Below are 17313 nucleotides of genomic sequence, written 5' to 3' on the forward strand. Positions count from 1 at the left end.
AATTTCGTACTGTATTAATTGGTACGGTCGAAATTTTTGGCCTGTATCAGCCTTAATTTCGATCTGTACCGGCCGATATTTCAGTCAGTATTTTTTTTTTTCAAACTACTCTTATTTTTTAACCTCTAATTTCAGACTAAACTATTTATAATTTATATATATGTATTTATATATAATTTATTTATATATAGACTATTATTTTAGAATATAATTTTAGAATATAATTTATTTATATATTTATTTCGAAATGTTATTCTGAAACTCTATCCCTAAAACGATATTAATATCGAAATATTTCATTCTAATATCTTGACCGATATGTCCTCTAATACGATATTCAAAATATTGGGACAAACTCATATGAGATGATAATGAATAACAGTTTTATCATATTTTTGACAAATTGTGCAAAAGGGATCATCAACCACTATGCAGAATATTATTTCCTGCACGCTTTTCAAAGAAAATTCTTCCCTACGCCTAGAACTTTCAATGCCATAATGCCTTCCACCCTTCATCTTCCTTATTGCTAGTTGAAGTTTCTCCTGATCTACTATTCCTATTTGGCATCTAACTCAATTCTGTGGAAAATAAAAGGCCACGCTTTCATACTTTTGCGCCCAAGGTTTTGACAAAAAGAAAGACATGATGCGCCGGAGGTTGATAATTTGGACGAGTCTCATTGAGTTTTGTCACAACGGCTGACAGCACATGATCCATCATGTGTGTCCATCATGATTTTTTTTTTTTTGAATTGAATTTTCATTTTATAATACATTACAATAATTTACAGAAGCCTATAATAATGTCAAACGTTTCATCCAATTCTTATATTCTCGAATTAATTGGTGGAAGAGCTTTGCTATACACAAGTTGTCATGATATCACACCACTTATTTTCGTGTAATTCATTACAACTTAAAAAAATTCAAAACACCAATAATTTTTTAACATAATTGATATGAAAATTTTCAGTATAAGAAATCAGATTTATAAATATATTTCTTAAAAAAAAAAGTGTTTTATTACACACAAATAGAGATATCAAAAATATCTCTGGAGCTCGAGTAAAGCCCCAACTTGAGAGTTCACTTGACTCCTACTAAACAGTCAGCTCAAGCGGAATGCCAATATCTTGTAACTCGAGAGTTCGCTCGACACTCATTCGACAGTCAACTCAAGCGGATTGCAATTCGAGAATTCACTCAACATCCGTTCAACAGTCAGCTTGAGCCAAATGCCAACCTGACAATTCACTTGACACCCACTTGACAGTCAGCACGAGCGGTATGACAAACTCTAACGTTCGCTCAACACTCACTTGAGTGAATATTCGAAATTTAGGGTTGGTGCTGTTTCAGTATAAATTAAAATGGCGTTTTTAAAGAACTCAATTTTTATTTGTTTGAGAGGCAGAAGCATAAGAGAGAGAGAGAGAAATTCTTGTGTGAAGAATTTTTATGTGATTAATCTCCCGTATCCCATCTTTATTGATAGTAAATTCATTGAAACCGACACTGTCAATAGATATAAACTCACATTAAGTCGAACTACTTAAATCTTGATATTTTATACGTGATATTTTTACTGCGATACTTCAAATTAGCCTTTATAATCCGTTTATCCCAAGATTGAGGTTGGACCATGGGTAAAAACTTTAGTAAATCTATGTCATTTTCAAGTAAATTTGAAGGGACACTAAAATGGAGAAATTGTTGCCTCTATTCCACCCACTCTCCAAGTTTTGTCGTCCTATTTACATCCTCTCTCTCTCTCGCTAACTAAATATCTAAGTGTACAGAGATACACAAAGGGACACGAATACCGTCAAAGCTTTCATCCGTGAGTATGGCAGGAAAGCTTATGAAAGCGGTTCAATACTTTGGCTATGGGGGAGGAGCTGCTGGTTTGAAGGTTATTTTCATATTTATATTCGTCTTTGTTTCTCTATATTACCTGCGGTCTGGATTGAAGACCCATTTCTATCCAATTCTATGTTTTTTTTGTTTTCGTTCCAAATCCCTTTCGCTCATGTGCTACAGTTGGAGCTTGAGATCAAAATATTTTGGCGATGAATTAGGAAGCTTTTGTTTTCTCTTCAACATATTAGTAATTAAGCGTTGGTTTGTTTTAGAAATAAAATAAGATGAGATGAGATTAAAGTTAAAAAATTAAATAAAGTATTGTTAAAATATATTTTTTAATATTATTTTTGTTTTGGGATTTAAAAAAATTAAATTGTTTATTTTATTTTGTATTGAAAATTAAAAAAATTATAATGATAATATGACATGAGATGATAAACGAGGCCTAGTGAAACTACAGTTCTTGTTTTGAAAGTTTTTCACTTGAAACTTACAATTAATTTGGATTGTCAAGGGTAAAAATAATGATTTCGGAAGTAAAGCAATTGGGTAGTTTGGTTATTGCAGTGATGGAGCTTCTATACCTACTATCTTGTATGTTTAAAACAAAAGGAAATAATATTGTAGCAAGAGTTAGGAACGATAAGAGAAAAGTAAAATAAAAGTGGAATCAAACACACACTACACGAGGTTTACGTAGTTTGGCAACATGCTTATATTCACGGAGCTGTAGAGGATTTTATTCAAATAATAATCAAAGATACAATGCGGCAGCCTTGCAAGAGTTTAATACAATATATAGGAAATCTTAATTACCGGTCTGATAGGATTAAGAGCAGAAAAAGGGGTCAAGAAATTTTGCCCAATAATGAGGGGCCTTCCTTCTTTCTTTTGCAAAATTATGTATCTAATCTGTATTGATTTTGTTGGTTTCTGTAAAACGTTAATATAATTATAGAATTCACCACATTAGAACTCTTTGTACTTGGGCCATAGCTGTAGACTTAAATGGCATGGATCTTCACGAATTCCTAGTTTCCAACATGCCTACATAAACAGGGCATTTTCTTTGTATCGTGTTACTTTACTTTGGTGATTTAATAAAGTCTTATTTTTACTTATAAAAAAAAAAATTATAGAATTCACCACAAATAGTTTTAGGATGTCTCCCAGATAAATCCTCTCCATTTGAGATATGATAAAACTTGTTACTTTCTGAACTGCCCACATAAAACTTGTTTGAGGTACAGGCTTTCCAGAATTGCAATACTCTTCAAAATCGTTGAAGCGGCTTTGATATTTGAGATTGTGATGGTTGATACATTGGTGAGTGGGAAAAAAATTTCTTTAGGAGAGAAAAACACAGAAAACTGAGTGCCCATGATACAATTGATCTTTCTTGCAGCGTTGTTCGTTGTTTCCTTTTCCTTCATGCTTTCTAATGTTTCATTTCTCACACTGTTTGCACTGCAAATCTGAATCGCCTATGCATTTTGGGTTGCTAACATTGTATAATTTGGGATTTTCTTTTCTTTTTGCTTCTTGCTTTACAAAGCTATAATGTCAAAAGTCATTGACATTATAGTAGAAACTCTGTATGTATCTGCTTAACAAATTATTATAAAGAAACATAATTTTTATTTTTCTTGTAGCATGTTGAGGTTCCAGTTCCCACTCCAGGAAAGGATGAGCTCTTGCTAAAACTGGAAGCAACTAGTCTAAATGCAGTGGATTGGAAAATTCAGAAAGGCATAATGCGGCCTTTCTTACCTCGCAAGTTCCCTTACATACCTGGTAATTCTTTACTGTTCTTTGCTTCAATTAACAAAACTTTACATGATGCCTTAGTTCACCTAAGGAACGAATTTTAATATATATATCTATATATATATATATTTAATATGACTACATCAACGTGCAAATAGTTCAATGATACTATGGAATTGAGTTTTTTGTGGATGGTTGCATGTTGCAAACTTTTGGGAAGTGTCATTTTTCCCTTTCTTGCTGATCATATTCTTTGTCAGAAAAGGTCTGGATGTGGCAGGAGAGGTCGTAGAGGGGGGAGCAGGGGTCAAAAGTTTCAAAGCTGGGGACAAAGTCGTAGCTACGCTTTCCTTTTCTGTGAGTATTAATCGTTATTCCTTTAATTTTGTACTTTCCTACTATTAACTTGGATATTCCTCATACTCTCTGTTTGTATGATTGGTGACAACGAATAATTTTAAAACGGAGTTTTTTTTCTTCCTCTTCTCCAAATTCTGTGGAATCAGATGTACTTAATAGCTTCCCCCGCCCCCTCCCCTCCCCAGAAGTTTGGATAACTCTAACAGAATCAAGCCCTTTGTGATATTTAGAAATTCCTTCCATCCTGTTATTTTGTTTAATGATTGTAGAGCATTTCCCACTTGGTACTACATGACTTTGACATGGTACATAGGAACAAAACAATAATGATGTGGTGGCATGGCAAATTAAGTGTTGGATATGCCTACTGCTGGAAAAAACAACAATTTTTATCAATGGTGCTAATGTGAGATACCCCAGTTGTGAGTTATTAAATTAGTGTACCAGAATGAAACTCTGACCACATTTAGAAACAAGTGATCCTTGATTAGTTCACTAGGTAAGTAGCACATTCTGGTGACTCTGGTTTGTAATGTAAGTTGGCCCAGGCAATCCTCGAATATATCCATTTTAGAAACTACTTCTGAGCTTAGGATACATACAGTGCTTATCCAGCACTTTCCAAGTCGCGCTCATCATTGTCCTTATTTTATATTGTATCCTAGTTATAGATATTGCGTGGCATGATTTTTTGACACGGTAGGACAATTGTATGTAGCAACTGCAGATCCATTCCAGCTGTGATAATACTCAGAATTGAGTTATTTCTAAAACCCTCATCCATTTTGTCTGTTGTTGTGTTATATATCTTGACAGTATGGAGGTGGACTAGCTGAGTTTGCTGTGGCTAAGGAGAGGCTGACAGTTTCTAGGCCACCCGAAGTTTCAGCAGCTGATGGTGCTGGCTTACCTATAGCTGGTATAACAGCTCTCCAGGTTCTCACCCAATATGCTGGGATCAAGCTTGACAGAAGTGGCCAACAGGTAAACATTCTAGTCACTGCCGCCTCAAGTGGTGTGGGTCACTATGCGGTTCAGTTGGCAAAGCTTGGAAACACACATGTAACTGCCACTTGTGGGGCCCGCAACCTTGACTTTGTCAAGCACTTAGGGGCTGATGAGGTTCTCGACTACAAGACCCCAGATGGGGCAGCTCTGAAGAGCCCATCTGGTCGAAAGTACGATTTTGTGATCCACTGTGCAACAGGCATTCCTTGGTCAACTTTTGATCCCAATCTGAGTCCAAATGGAAAGGTCTTTGATTTAACTCCCAGCTCAAGTGGTCTACTGACTTTTGCTCTAAAGAAAGTCACCTTCTCCAAGAAGCAGTTTTTGCTGGCATTTGCAAAACTCAATGCTGAGAGCCTGGATGATCTTGTTAAGTTAGTGAAGGAAGGTAAACTTAAGACTGCAATTGACTCAAGGCATTCCCTGAGCAAGGCTGAAGATGCGTGGGCTAAGTGCATTGATTGCCATGCTACTGGAAAGATCATTGTGGAGCCTTGAGAGTGGATATAATATCCTGAGAGTTGTTAGATCTTATATGTACTTGATAGGGTTGTGTATCGATAAATAAAACCATGTATATGTAGTTGAATGTGGTGTTTGGCTTGATATTGTCAAACATAAATGTAATGCAGATTGCTGAGTGTTTGCTGCTGCAATATAAAATACGCTGCATTGATTGAAACAGGGTCGTTTGTAATATAAAGCATTCGGAATTTAGAATGCCGCGGTAATCTGTAGGCTTTGAAGAAGCCTTTTGTTTAAAACAAGAACCGAGTAGGAAGGGTTGCCAGCCGAGTCACACAGTACTTGCAATTCATCCAAGCCATTATTTGTAACTATATAATTTGATTTTGTTAAAGTATTCATAAAGATAGGAGGAAACATGTTATTAATACAAATATGGATTGTTTGAATCTTTATGAATATTGTATTTTGATATATTTATATATAATGAATTCTACTCATTAATCACTATTCATTCTCACACTCTACATCTATAGCTTTTTCATAGGAAGCTGTAGATGTGGGGTGTGAGGTAGTGAATAGTGGTTCAGAAAATTTTTTCATAAAGTAAACATGCTTCTCATTTAATTACATCAAGATCAGTGAAATTTCCAAAGAACCCCTGTGACTCCAATAAATCACCAACCAATTTACTTAAATGAATTAGTTAGATCTCAATAGTTGAATTGTTGAAAGAAATCAAATAATTTGTTCAACACAATGATTGGTTTCGAAGGAAAATCCTTTAAAGAAATCTTTAAAGGTAAAACCCTACGAGGCAGCCAAACTCAGGAAAGTCAATTTTATTATTTGAAAATCAATTACAAGTATTAATCAATTACAAAACCTTTGCAACTTGACTATCTTACTTGTTAAGACAAATAACCCGTTTGTCTTCTACCTCAGTAGCAGCCAAAACCTCTGACGATTTTCAAATATTTCCTTTCCTCCTAGAACTCTAGGGACTGAAATTTAATCACGAAAATACTTCACACTTGAAGCACAATCACACTTAAGGAGATATCAAAATCTAAGTGAAAATCTTCAAGATGATTTTCCCTTGTTGAGTACACGAAATATATCTGTATAATCATCAATCAAACTCCTTACTGAGTTCTGAAACCGAATCCCTTTAAATATTAGATCTGGAAAGAGTCCCAGTTGAAGTAGGATTTTGCTGACACGTAGAGTCAGTCGCGAGAACGTTTCCTGACGGATGACTAACACTTCGCAATAATTCTTCTCTGTAATTATTGATCTGTGTTCAGCTACCGTTCTGGATAATAGCAGATCTTTTTGAATTCGAATTTCACATTATTGACTTATCTAACCAACCTTAAAGACTTCTTGATAAACTCAATGTTGTTCAAGATAAAGTCAACAATTATTTTACATTCATTCAAATTCAAACTTATGTCGTCTAATCCTAACCAACTTTAGCATTTACAATCTCCCCCTTTGGCGGATTGGTGACGAAGACATCTTGATGAATGTAAATTCCTTGAGATATATTTCGAAACAACAAACCAAAAAAAATAGTAAAGATTCTCAACAGTTATGATTCAATAAACTGACTTATAAATATAAAAAATCAACCCAATTTCAAGTACTAGTTTAGTTAATAGCTAGTATATCAGTCTTTCATTCAAAGCACAATATAAACATCAAGAAGTAAACATAACATGATTGATTTCTTCTGATGTAGCTGTAGTTGTTCTCCCCCTTTAGTGCTGCTGCTCCCCCTTATTCGTCTGCAATCAGCCAAGGGGATCTAGAACTCTTCACCAGAGTTAGCCACATTTGCCATGATCTGCTGGACATCCAATGAGAGCTGTACCAATCGATCATTTGCTTGTACACAATCAGAACGTACAGCAGCTAATTGTTGCTCTAACTTGGACTGACCTTCTTCCCATTTTATAGAAAATAAATCAATATTTTGAGACAAAAGAGAGATTTGTTCAAGAACTTGAGTCATAGAACCAGGAGGGAGATATCAAAGTCCAAGTGAAAATCCTCAAGATGATTTTCCCTTGTTGAGTACACGAAATGTATCTGTATAATCATCAATCAAACTCCTTACTGAGTTCTGAAATTGAATCCCTTTAAATATTAGATCTGGAAAGAGTCCCAGTTGAAGTATGATTCTGCTAACACGTAGAGTCAGTCGCGAGAACGTTTTCTGACGGATAACTAACACTTCGCGATAATTCTTCTCTATAGTTACCAATCTGTATTTAGCAACTATTTTGGATAATAGCAAATCTTTTTGAATTCGAATTTCACATTACTGACTTATCTAACCAACTTTAAAGATTTCTAGATAAACTCAATGTTGTTCAAGATAAAATCGACAATTATTTTACATTCATTCAAATTCAAACTTATAATATCATTTAGTCATATAATTCTAGCCAACTTTAGCATTTACAATCAGCAATTCCAGGTCCATTGTATTTACTTTAAGGCTCAACAATAATCTTCCCAGTGGCGTGGCTGTCAATACTTTTAGCCCAAGCCCCTTCGGCCTTGCCCAAGGGATATTTTTAGTCAATCACCGCCTTGAGCTTCCCTTCCTCGACCAAGTTAACAAGATAAAGGAGGTTCTCACCCTTTGGAAACAAGATCGGTGGCACCAGTTGCTTCTTGGAGAAAGTAAGTTTCTTCAGGGCAAATGTGATGAGGGAAGTAGGAGCAGGAGTAATATCAATGACCTTCCCACTTGGGCTCAAATTAGGTTCAAAAGTAGACCAAGGAATGCCGTTTGCACAGTGAATAACTGCATCATATATTCATATTTTCGACCAAATGGGCTCTTCAGAGCTGCCCCATCTGGGGTCTTGTAGTCAAGAACCTCATCAGCCCCTAATCTCTTGACAAGATCAATGTTGCGGGCTCCACCTGAAGCAGCGGTTATCAGATTGTTTGCCTTCTTGTCACTTTCATCAAGCTTGATGCTAGCAGATTGAGTGAGAGCCAGGTGAGCTGTCAATCCTGCAACCGGGAGACCGACGACATTGGCTGCTGAAACTCCAGGTGGTCTTGCAACTGTTAAGCTTTCCTAGGTCACAGCAAACTCCACCGGTGCACTGCCAAATTCTCCGAGAACATCTCTTGGAGCTGCAGCCTGCACTTCACTCGGTAAGCTTGCTTGGTCAAAGTTATATTTTCTCCTTCTGTTTTCGCAGCTCACTGTCATTCTCTATCCTCTTGCACGGTGAGCATTAGTCGACTCCCCACTCTCTCTCTCTCTCTCTCTCTCTCTCTCTCTCATATATGTTTCTGATTTAGTTTACATGTTTTAGCTCGTTTGAGTGAAAAAACTATTATGGGTTTGCATGCTTCATTATATTCAAAGTAACAGTTTCTTGGAAGGAAATTAAATTTCACTCAATCTAGCTAGATGTGAAGATCAGACCTGAAATTGGGGTTAATCCATGTGCATTCTAGTAGTTGATCGTAGAGTAAGGAACCAAACTCTTAATTATTTCATTTTCGTAACTTCAGAGAAATAGCAAGGCCAGATATATAGCACTTAAATGACTATATTTTATTTATATATAATATTTTTTATCCGTGTGAGAATTTCTTTGAAGAAAGTTGGAAACTTGTTACGGATTTTCATTTTACATAATGATCTATATTCAATCATGATATTATAATTTATAGCTTGGGAGAGAAGTTTGCATGTGAATTAGGATTTAACTTAAACCTGTAAGCTGGTTGACTTTACTCTGGATAATTACGCAACTTACATTAATATTTAACGGATTAATGCTCTCATTTATAAAATAGATATATATATATATATATATATATTTATATGACCGCTTGCAAAAACAGAGTAACAAGGTCTTAAAACTCATCAAAAAAACCATGTAGCAATGATTCAGAAATTGTTACCACATCACCATCAAAATCAGCATATGTCAGGGTAAAGTCAGCATTGACAGGGATGTTAAATGAATCATGGATTTTCCCCCTCAAACTAGCCATCCCAGGTCGATCATCAATTTTCATACACTTTAGAGTATCTCCAGATTTAACCTATAGAGCTTAAGATGTTAAAGTCAGCTTGAGATTTGCTTTAGGAACCTAAATTAGATCAATCACCAAACTTTATATGTGAGTCTTCTTCCTTGGCATCCCATGTAGGAGTTAAGCAAAACTTCCCATCTTTTGAGTTAATTCAAGTTCCTGATCAAAGTCATTGCTGGTAGTAGCCTTTGTTAACAAGTTATATTGCAATTTTGCTTGAAAAAATATATGTTGCAGGCCTGGAAATATTTTTGCTTTGGTGTTTTCCTTTTTTATAGTTATTAAATATTATTTTTCTTTGGAGTTTGCCCAAAATAATTGTCCTTCCAAGCTAGAATAACCCCAAGTTAATCTGTTATTGACATTTGTATATATTGTGAGGATTTACTCTTGTACTGACACTCAGCTTTTTCAAGCAAACTCTTATGGTTTGTCCAATGTTCATACAACAAATGGAACATGATTGTGGGGCTCTACACTTATGGTTTGTCCATGGTCACAACGGAAATGGGCTGAAACCTATCCAGACACTATCCAGAATCCATGATTGTCAATAGCCTAGGACTCAGATTGGCCTTACTTTGTGGCATTGTAATATTGGCATTGTACAGAATTCATGTACTTAGATGCCAAGTGCTCTCTTTGAAGTTTCAAGTCTGTATTGCACACTGCTCTTTTTGAAGTTTGAAGTCTAGCTGTTAATTGTATTGCTAACCTATTGCTAATTCAAAGATCATGACAGATTCTGGAAATTGACATCATGTGTTAATTCAAAGACTAACTATAATGACAAATTCTAGAAACTCATATTAAAAATGTTTGAATTTGAAGGTCTTTTGAGGTCTTCAGCAAAACATCTTTTGCTGTTTTGCGGTTTGAATTTGAAGGTTAGGTCGGAATACCCGTTTTTCGAAAACTTTTTAGGTCGGGTAAACGGCTGATCGAAACTGTGTTGCTTCGGGTCGGGCCATAAATGTCGGGTCGGATGACCAGTCCTAGCAAGGACAACTACAGATATTAGACTATTAAGACAGTACATACTAAAAGTTTGATACAGGTTATTTAGATAATACATCCTATCAACCTGGTGAGTATCTAACATCCTTATCCATAAAATAGTAATTGGCATGAAATTATGGCATTCATGACAACAATTTCATGACAACTGGAATGATCATATCATTTTGTATTACCATTGCACCCCAGAAAATACATGAATTGGATTAGAACATGGTATGGTCCTTGCTAGTTCAAATGGTGCCATGTTGTCTTATCAAGTTGATTATATAACCCAACAGAAATATATAACTCAACAATTGGTTGGGATACCAGCTTATTAGTCATTTGGTCAATCTAGTCTCATCTTAATAAAATTGCTTGTAGTGCAAACTTTTAAGTTAGTGCAGATCAAGATCAAGACAAAAAACTAGTGTTTTTCTAAGGCATAAATGCATGTGTATCCACATGCTGATGTCGTGTTTCGAGGGCTTGGGCAACTCCACGCTAACAGCACTCGGGCTCTTCCCTACAAGGAGGAGAGTGGGAGAGCTCGGGGGTTGTGGTTCCTCCAATGCTCAAGTCAGTCCAAGGTTGAAGATGAAGAGAGAAATGAGGGCTAGAATGAAATAGCAGAGAAGTGTTCAAGAATGTAAGTAACCCTTCTCTCGACAGAGTGATGGGTATTTATACCTGGTTGGGAGTGGGCCCCGAGGTGATAGTGACCATATGTCCCTGTCGGCTCCCGTTTCACGCCAGACCTATTAGGCCTAGCCTAGGCCGTCACTTACACCCAGGGGGTGCTCTCGTTGCGTGCCGACCCCCAGGACGAATTGAATGTGGCTTGGCCTTGTCGTGCACACTTGATCTTATGTCATTAAATGCGGCGAGGCCTCAGATAGGCTCATTCCTGCTCCATTAAATGCGGCGTGACTCTGGATGGGCTCCCTGTTCTCCTGCTTTGTTCGGTTTGTAGTGTCAGGGACGGGGATGTCCCTGGCGTTTGGCCAGTTTGGGGTGTTAGGCTATCTCGTCTTGTCAGGGTCGGGGGTACCACTGTCAGGGGTGCCAGGTTACATCTTCTCTCATCCTCTTGTCAGGATTCTTGCCTCGTGTCTTCCCTTCTGGGTCTTCTGAGCCATCACGGCCCATCCTGCTCTTCATACGCAGGCCCGAGCCTCATCTTGGGCCTGCCCCTCAGGAATTTCTCCCCTCACACATGTGTGGTGGGAATTTCTAGAAGATTTCCTTTCCTTGGGTGTCTTCCTTGGCTCATCCTCGTCGTTCGCCTGCTCCGATTTGTTTGGGTTTCCTGAAGCCACCTGTTACTGCCTCGGTTTTCATGTCACTTCGTCTCTTGACGATTAAGAGGGCTGGCGCACGTTGATCTACGCTTTGGGCCCTTCATTAGTGTTGACGTCGCTTGCTTAGTGTCCCTTCCTACCACGCCATATGTTGATCCCCACGCTGGGCCCATCATCAATGCTGACATCACCTGGTTAGTGTCCCTTCATTCCGTGTCATTCCCTGCCGTTTGGGCTTCCCAAGGCCACCAGTCCAAATCATTATCTCCTAGGTTCCTACCGTTTGGGTTCTCGACGCTCCCTCGTCTCCGAGGGTTATGCTGTGTGGGTCTCATTTTCCCGTGCCTCGAGCCCCGAGCCCCTATTGGTCCATGCCCTTCATGCGACCGTCCACGCTCCTATGTCTCTACTGCCTTGCGTCGTTTGAGATCACAAACCCGTAACATCAAGCAACCCCTCGGTTCGCATGTAGGCCTATATAAGGCCTTCCCCTTTTTCAACCCTCGCCATTTGCCTCCTCCTTCATTGTTGCCCTCGATATCTTTTTCTCCCTCATTCTATTTCTTATCGTTTGCCGCTTTTGTACTTTGTGTTTTAGTCCCTCTGTCGTCTTCAGCTGCATCCTCAGTACTTGTTCCCATTGCTCCAATGGCCCCGCGTGCTTCCTCCTCCTCGAGATCGTTGTACTTTGCCAAAAAGAAGTGGGTTTCATCTATTACTGAGGATGGCCTTCGAGCGTTCAGGGTGAAGTTCAACATCCCTGTGGTTTTGGAAGTTCCTGACTAACGTGAGCCTATCGTCGATGTTCACGGGATGACGGGCCGCGTGGCCCTCTACCCTCTCATGTTCGCAAATGGGCTATGGCTTCCCTTCTGCACCCTATCTGCGACGTCCTCCACTTTTTGGGGTTGGCCCTTGCCCAACTTCATCCAAATGCTTGGCGTCTCTTGGCTGCCAGCTGCATTATCTACAGGCGTGTACTCAGCCCCAACGAGGAGGAGTAACCCGACCCGACGGCTCGGGAGTTTCTGTCAGTATATTGGGCACTGTGCTTGGATGGGAGCCTGCTCAGCTTCCAGTCGTGCATGCCTGGAAGGCGGATTTCCAACCTTGAGTTGTGCCAGTTGCACATCAAGGATTGGTCTCAGAAGTTCTTTTTCGTCTCAGGCTCGTGATGGGAGTACCCCAAGGGAGAACAAGGTCACCAGGAGTTCTTCATTCAACCTGTATGGTCCTACGTCCCCTTGTCCAAGAGCAAGGGAAGGGGCCAGGTTAGTGGCCATGTTGTCCTGGGTGTCGGCCCATCCTTACAATGCGGAAACTGACATCGTGCTATCAAATGTCAATATCAGGAGTTTCCTCACCACCCCCGACCGCTCATATGTGCTCGATCAGGATTTCTGTTAGACCCCCATCACCCCAGGGACATAAGCGTCCAAGTTCTCTTGCTGCTCATTGTGAAGGCAAGCGTCCGAAGGTGGCACATGATGAAGAGAAGGAAGCTTCGCGGGGCAAGTCCTCCCAAGAAGCTGTTGGGGGGTTCCGAAGTAGAGAAGGCTCCTCTCGTGGTAGAGCCTGTGATACTAGGTCATCCTCCCCTCACAAGGCTTTGATGGGCGACGCGAGAGGGTCTTGTCATCCATCCACTTTGGTGCCTCCCGCTCGTGGGTCTTTAGAGGCCGGGGGATCCTAGGGTGTGCCCCCAGTTTGTCCGGTGGCCCCTGTTACTTCTACGTGGGGAACCATTTCTTTTCCACCGTCAAAGTCTACTGCGTTTGCTTCAACGTCAGCTCCGCAAGCACTTGTCGTCCCGACGTTCGTTGTCGAAGAGGTGGGAGAGGGTGAAGTCTTCCAAACCGTCTTCCTGAATGCCTTCTCTGAACCTGCACCCCATAGGGGCGTAGCCATGGACGCCCCTCTTTCTTTCGAGGAGTCGCTCGCCCAGGAGATTGCTGCGCCCGTTAGGGGTGTAACCAGTCCGGTTTTGGAAAAAATTTAGGACCGAACCGGTTTGTATCGGTTTTGCATTTTCAAAACTCGATTACGCACCGGTTACCACCCTAAATCGGTACTTCCATTTTTACCGGTCCCAGTCCGGTCCGATTTTCTGCTTTAAATAAAATGCAAATTTGTAAAAAAAAAAAATGTTTATATAAAAAAATTGCCTTAAAAATATCTGTTTAATACTTTTATTCCAAAATTTGTTACTATTACAAAAATCTATTTTACTAAAAAGAATATGCTTTACTAAAAGAAAAATCTGATGTACTAAAATCTGATTTACTAAAAACTAGTAATTGACACTATTTTGAGTGAGATATATAAATTATTTATGCAGAAACACTACTGTCATCTTTGCTATATGGCTTGAATTCAAATGGCTGGCTGGGGAAGACATGGGCATTAATCCGACAGCTGCTTAATTGTCTCTCTGTGTACGTAAGACGAAAAATATTACTTAAAGTAATTATAAAATGATATATATATATATATATATTTGATAAAAGAACATACTTAATTTTAAGTGAAAAACTAAAATTTGCTTGACTAGAATTTTTATTTTTAAATCAATTTATGATAAAAAGTTATTAATATATATATATATATATAATGTTTAAAGTATATGATCAATTAAATTTTCATGTTTAAGATTAAACTTTTATTTTATAAATTATAATAACATTATTTTTTATATAATTATAATTTATATTATTATATATAAAATATATATAATATAAAAAATATTATATATATTATTAAAAAAATAATTTAAAATATATATTATATGGAACCGGTCCGAACCGGGCCTAAAAAGCCTAGAACCTCCTAACTAGTTTTACCATTACGAAAATTAGTTCCAGACCAGACCAGTTTTACTGGTTCGAGCCGGTCTAGACCGGTTTTCCGATTTCCCAATTTTTGTTTACACTTTTAGTGCCCGGTCTCCCATTTTCTCCTAGAGGTGCCTACTCCAGAAGGTGCCGCCCCATCAGTCTTTCTGGATACTAGGGCCCCTTCTTGCTTAGGGGTCTCGAACATTGATGATAAGGAAGAGCCCGGCCCCAGCTCCCCCTTCGTCGTGGAGCTTAGCGATACCTGTGTATCCATCCCGTCACTGCCCTCACAATCCTCTCGGGAATCGGAGGTGGATTCTTTCTTGGCCTCGCCAGAGGAGATGCCTCAGCCTAAAGGGGAATTCCCCAACGCATAATGGCCTTCCTCGGGGGTTCCCCCGCCTGTCGCGGCTGTTTCCGAAGAAGCCTTTGGTGCTAGTCCTTCACAGGGGCCCATCAGAGACATCCCACCTCTCGTGTTGCCCCTAGTTGGCGGTGTTTCCTCTTCCTATGCTGGTCCTGGATCGAGTTAGTCTCCTGGCCTGGGCTTTGTTCAAGCTTGTGCCGAGGCGATCGAGCATGAGGCAAAAAAGCTACGGCCTCTTTTTGCATAGGTATGACTCTTTCCCTTACTTGTCCTTTTCCGCTTTCATTCTCAATCCTAACGTCTTCCTCCCTTGCAGGCAGCAGACTAGTTGGCGAGCATCACTGTCAAAGAACGCGGGGAGCTCGAGGAGGAGACCAGGGCGCTCCGATCCCTTTCCATCCTTGCTTGTCACAAGGTTTAGAAGGCCTAGAGGGAAACAAAGGCAATCTCAATGGAGTGTGATGTATTTTGGGAGAGGATGGAGAAATTGCAGGGGTGCCACCAAAAGCTATAGGAAAAGGTCTAGCATGTGAAGAGGAAGAAGCTCGAGCTAAAGTAAGCGCTAGCCAGCCTTAAGGCAGGCTACGTCTATGCTTCCGGGGAGTTCCAACACCTATGGGATGCGCTGAAGGAGTCAGAGATGAGGGAGGACGATCTCAGAAAGGGGTCCTCACACTCAAGGGAAAGAGGAACCAAGTGGATCGGGAGCTGGTTGCAGCCATCAGGTGATGTTCCCAACTCACGTTCAAACATTTTTCCCTAGTCCGGGAGGTCCAGCGCCAAAGGGGTGAAGTGCAGCAGAGGAGGGTCCAGATCAACAATCTCGAAGTCGAGCTAAGGCATGCCAACGACACAATATCTTAGCTTCGAGTTAGCGTCAAGAGCATTGAGGAGGTCAGGACTCAGCTTCGGCGCGCTCGGGCCGTATGGGAAACAACATGAGGGTATGGCTACAAGAAGGGCCTCGAGCGATTCCAGGACCTCATGCATGAAAATCCCGACATGGACTTCAACACCCTAGACTTGAAATCCTTGGAACCACACCCTCTTGCCTTCAAGTTCATCAAAGAGCTTGGGAAGCCAGGAAAACCCTTGTACTTTCCAGGAGACTCGCCTCAGTCTTCTTAGGATTTTCCCTTCTTTTTGCACGGCTTTCGGGCCTTTGTAATTCGAACTCTTAATTTTTGGTTTACTTATGTATGTAAAGTTGGCTTCCTTTTTGTCTTTGTGTTCGTGTTTGCGTCTTTTTTGTTGTTTCACTTGGAACCCTTATTTTGCACAGCGAGCTTGACCTCACGTCCCCGCTAATGCTCTGTTGCCGGTCTGGTGGCCGGGCTCATGGTGCAAGAAGGTCAGCAAGTAAGGGACTTGTGTCCGACTGGCTGTTAAGGTGAAGGCTCAGGAGGCCTTGGCCCTTAGTCAATGCATTGTGGCCAGCCAATGGACTGGGCTTGTGGTGCATGAAGGTTGGCAAGCCAAGGGGTTGGCTCCGACTAGCTGTGAAGGGGAAAGCTTGGAAGGCTTTGGCCCTTAGCCAATGCATCACGACCATGCATTGCACTATGGTCGGCGAGTTAAATGACTCGTGCCCGACTGACTATGAATCGGGACAGCTCGGGAAGCCCTGACCCTTAGCCAATACATCACGGCCAGCCAAGGAACCGTGCTTGTGGTGCACGAAGGTCGACAAGCCAAGGGGCTCGCGTCTGACTGGCTGCAAAGGGGAAAGCTAGGGAGGCTTTGGCCCTTAGCCAATGCATCACAACCATGCATTGCACGAAGGTCGATGGGTTAAGTGACTCATGCCAGACTAGCTGTGAAGGGGGAGAGCTCAAGAAGCAGTGGCCCTTACCTAATGCATCGCGGCCAGCCAAGGGATTGGGCTTGTAGTATCGGCATTTTCAAACAAAGGTGAATAGGGGTGAAATCATATTTTCATTTAAATGATTACGAATTACATGATTGTGCAGACCCATGTTTTTCAAACCAAATATCCCCTCAAGTGTTGGGGTTGCGTGCGGCCTTCATGGTCTTTCACTCTGCTTAAGCCTAGGGAGGGCCTATTGCTTCTTGTGCTCCTCTGAGGGTCCGAACTTCAGCAGCCTCTGGCTTTAGCTCCCGAGCGTAGCATTCCCTTGCCAGCTTTTGTTCGCCATGTATTTCCCCTACTTTCGTGGAGGTCGGGAACTTCATCTTTAAGTGATAGGTGGACGTTACCGCCTTGAGACAGTTCAAGGTCGGTCGCCCCAGGATCACGTTGTATGAGGAAG

The 17313-nt window shown here is 40.4% G+C and overlaps 1 protein-coding gene and 1 pseudogene across 1 annotated transcript; one reads left to right on the forward strand and one right to left on the reverse strand.

Annotated features, from left to right (window-relative positions):
- Positions 1-1644: 1644 nt before the first annotated feature.
- On the forward strand, positions 1645-5899 carry LOC109015700 (chloroplast envelope quinone oxidoreductase homolog). The gene is made up of 4 exons (XM_018998092.2): positions 1645-1914; positions 3518-3659; positions 3898-3989; positions 4809-5899. The coding sequence occupies exons 1-4, from the start codon at positions 1849-1851 to the stop codon at positions 5496-5498; spliced, it is 990 nt and encodes a 329-aa protein (XP_018853637.2). The 5' UTR covers positions 1645-1848; the 3' UTR covers positions 5499-5899.
- Positions 5900-7965: 2066 nt separating this feature from the next.
- Positions 7966-8703, reverse strand: LOC109014608 (annotated as a pseudogene).
- Positions 8704-17313: the final 8610 nt, after the last annotated feature.

This window comes from Juglans regia, chromosome 5 (assembly GCF_001411555.2).
Source record: "Juglans regia cultivar Chandler chromosome 5, Walnut 2.0, whole genome shotgun sequence".
Lineage (NCBI taxonomy): Eukaryota > Viridiplantae > Streptophyta > Magnoliopsida > Fagales > Juglandaceae > Juglans > Juglans regia.

Bases quoted from the DNA above. Each gene is read 5' to 3' on its own strand.
- LOC109015700 (XM_018998092.2), top strand. From the start codon at position 1,849: ATGGCAGGAAAGCTTATGAAAGCGGTTCAATACTTTGGCTATGGGGGA. The intron at 1,915-3,517 runs GTTATTTTCATA...TTTTTCTTGTAG, and splicing joins GAGGAGCTGCTGGTTTGAAG to CATGTTGAGGTTCCAGTTCC. The intron at 3,660-3,897 runs GTAATTCTTTAC...TTGTCAGAAAAG, and splicing joins CAAGTTCCCTTACATACCTG to GTCTGGATGTGGCAGGAGAG.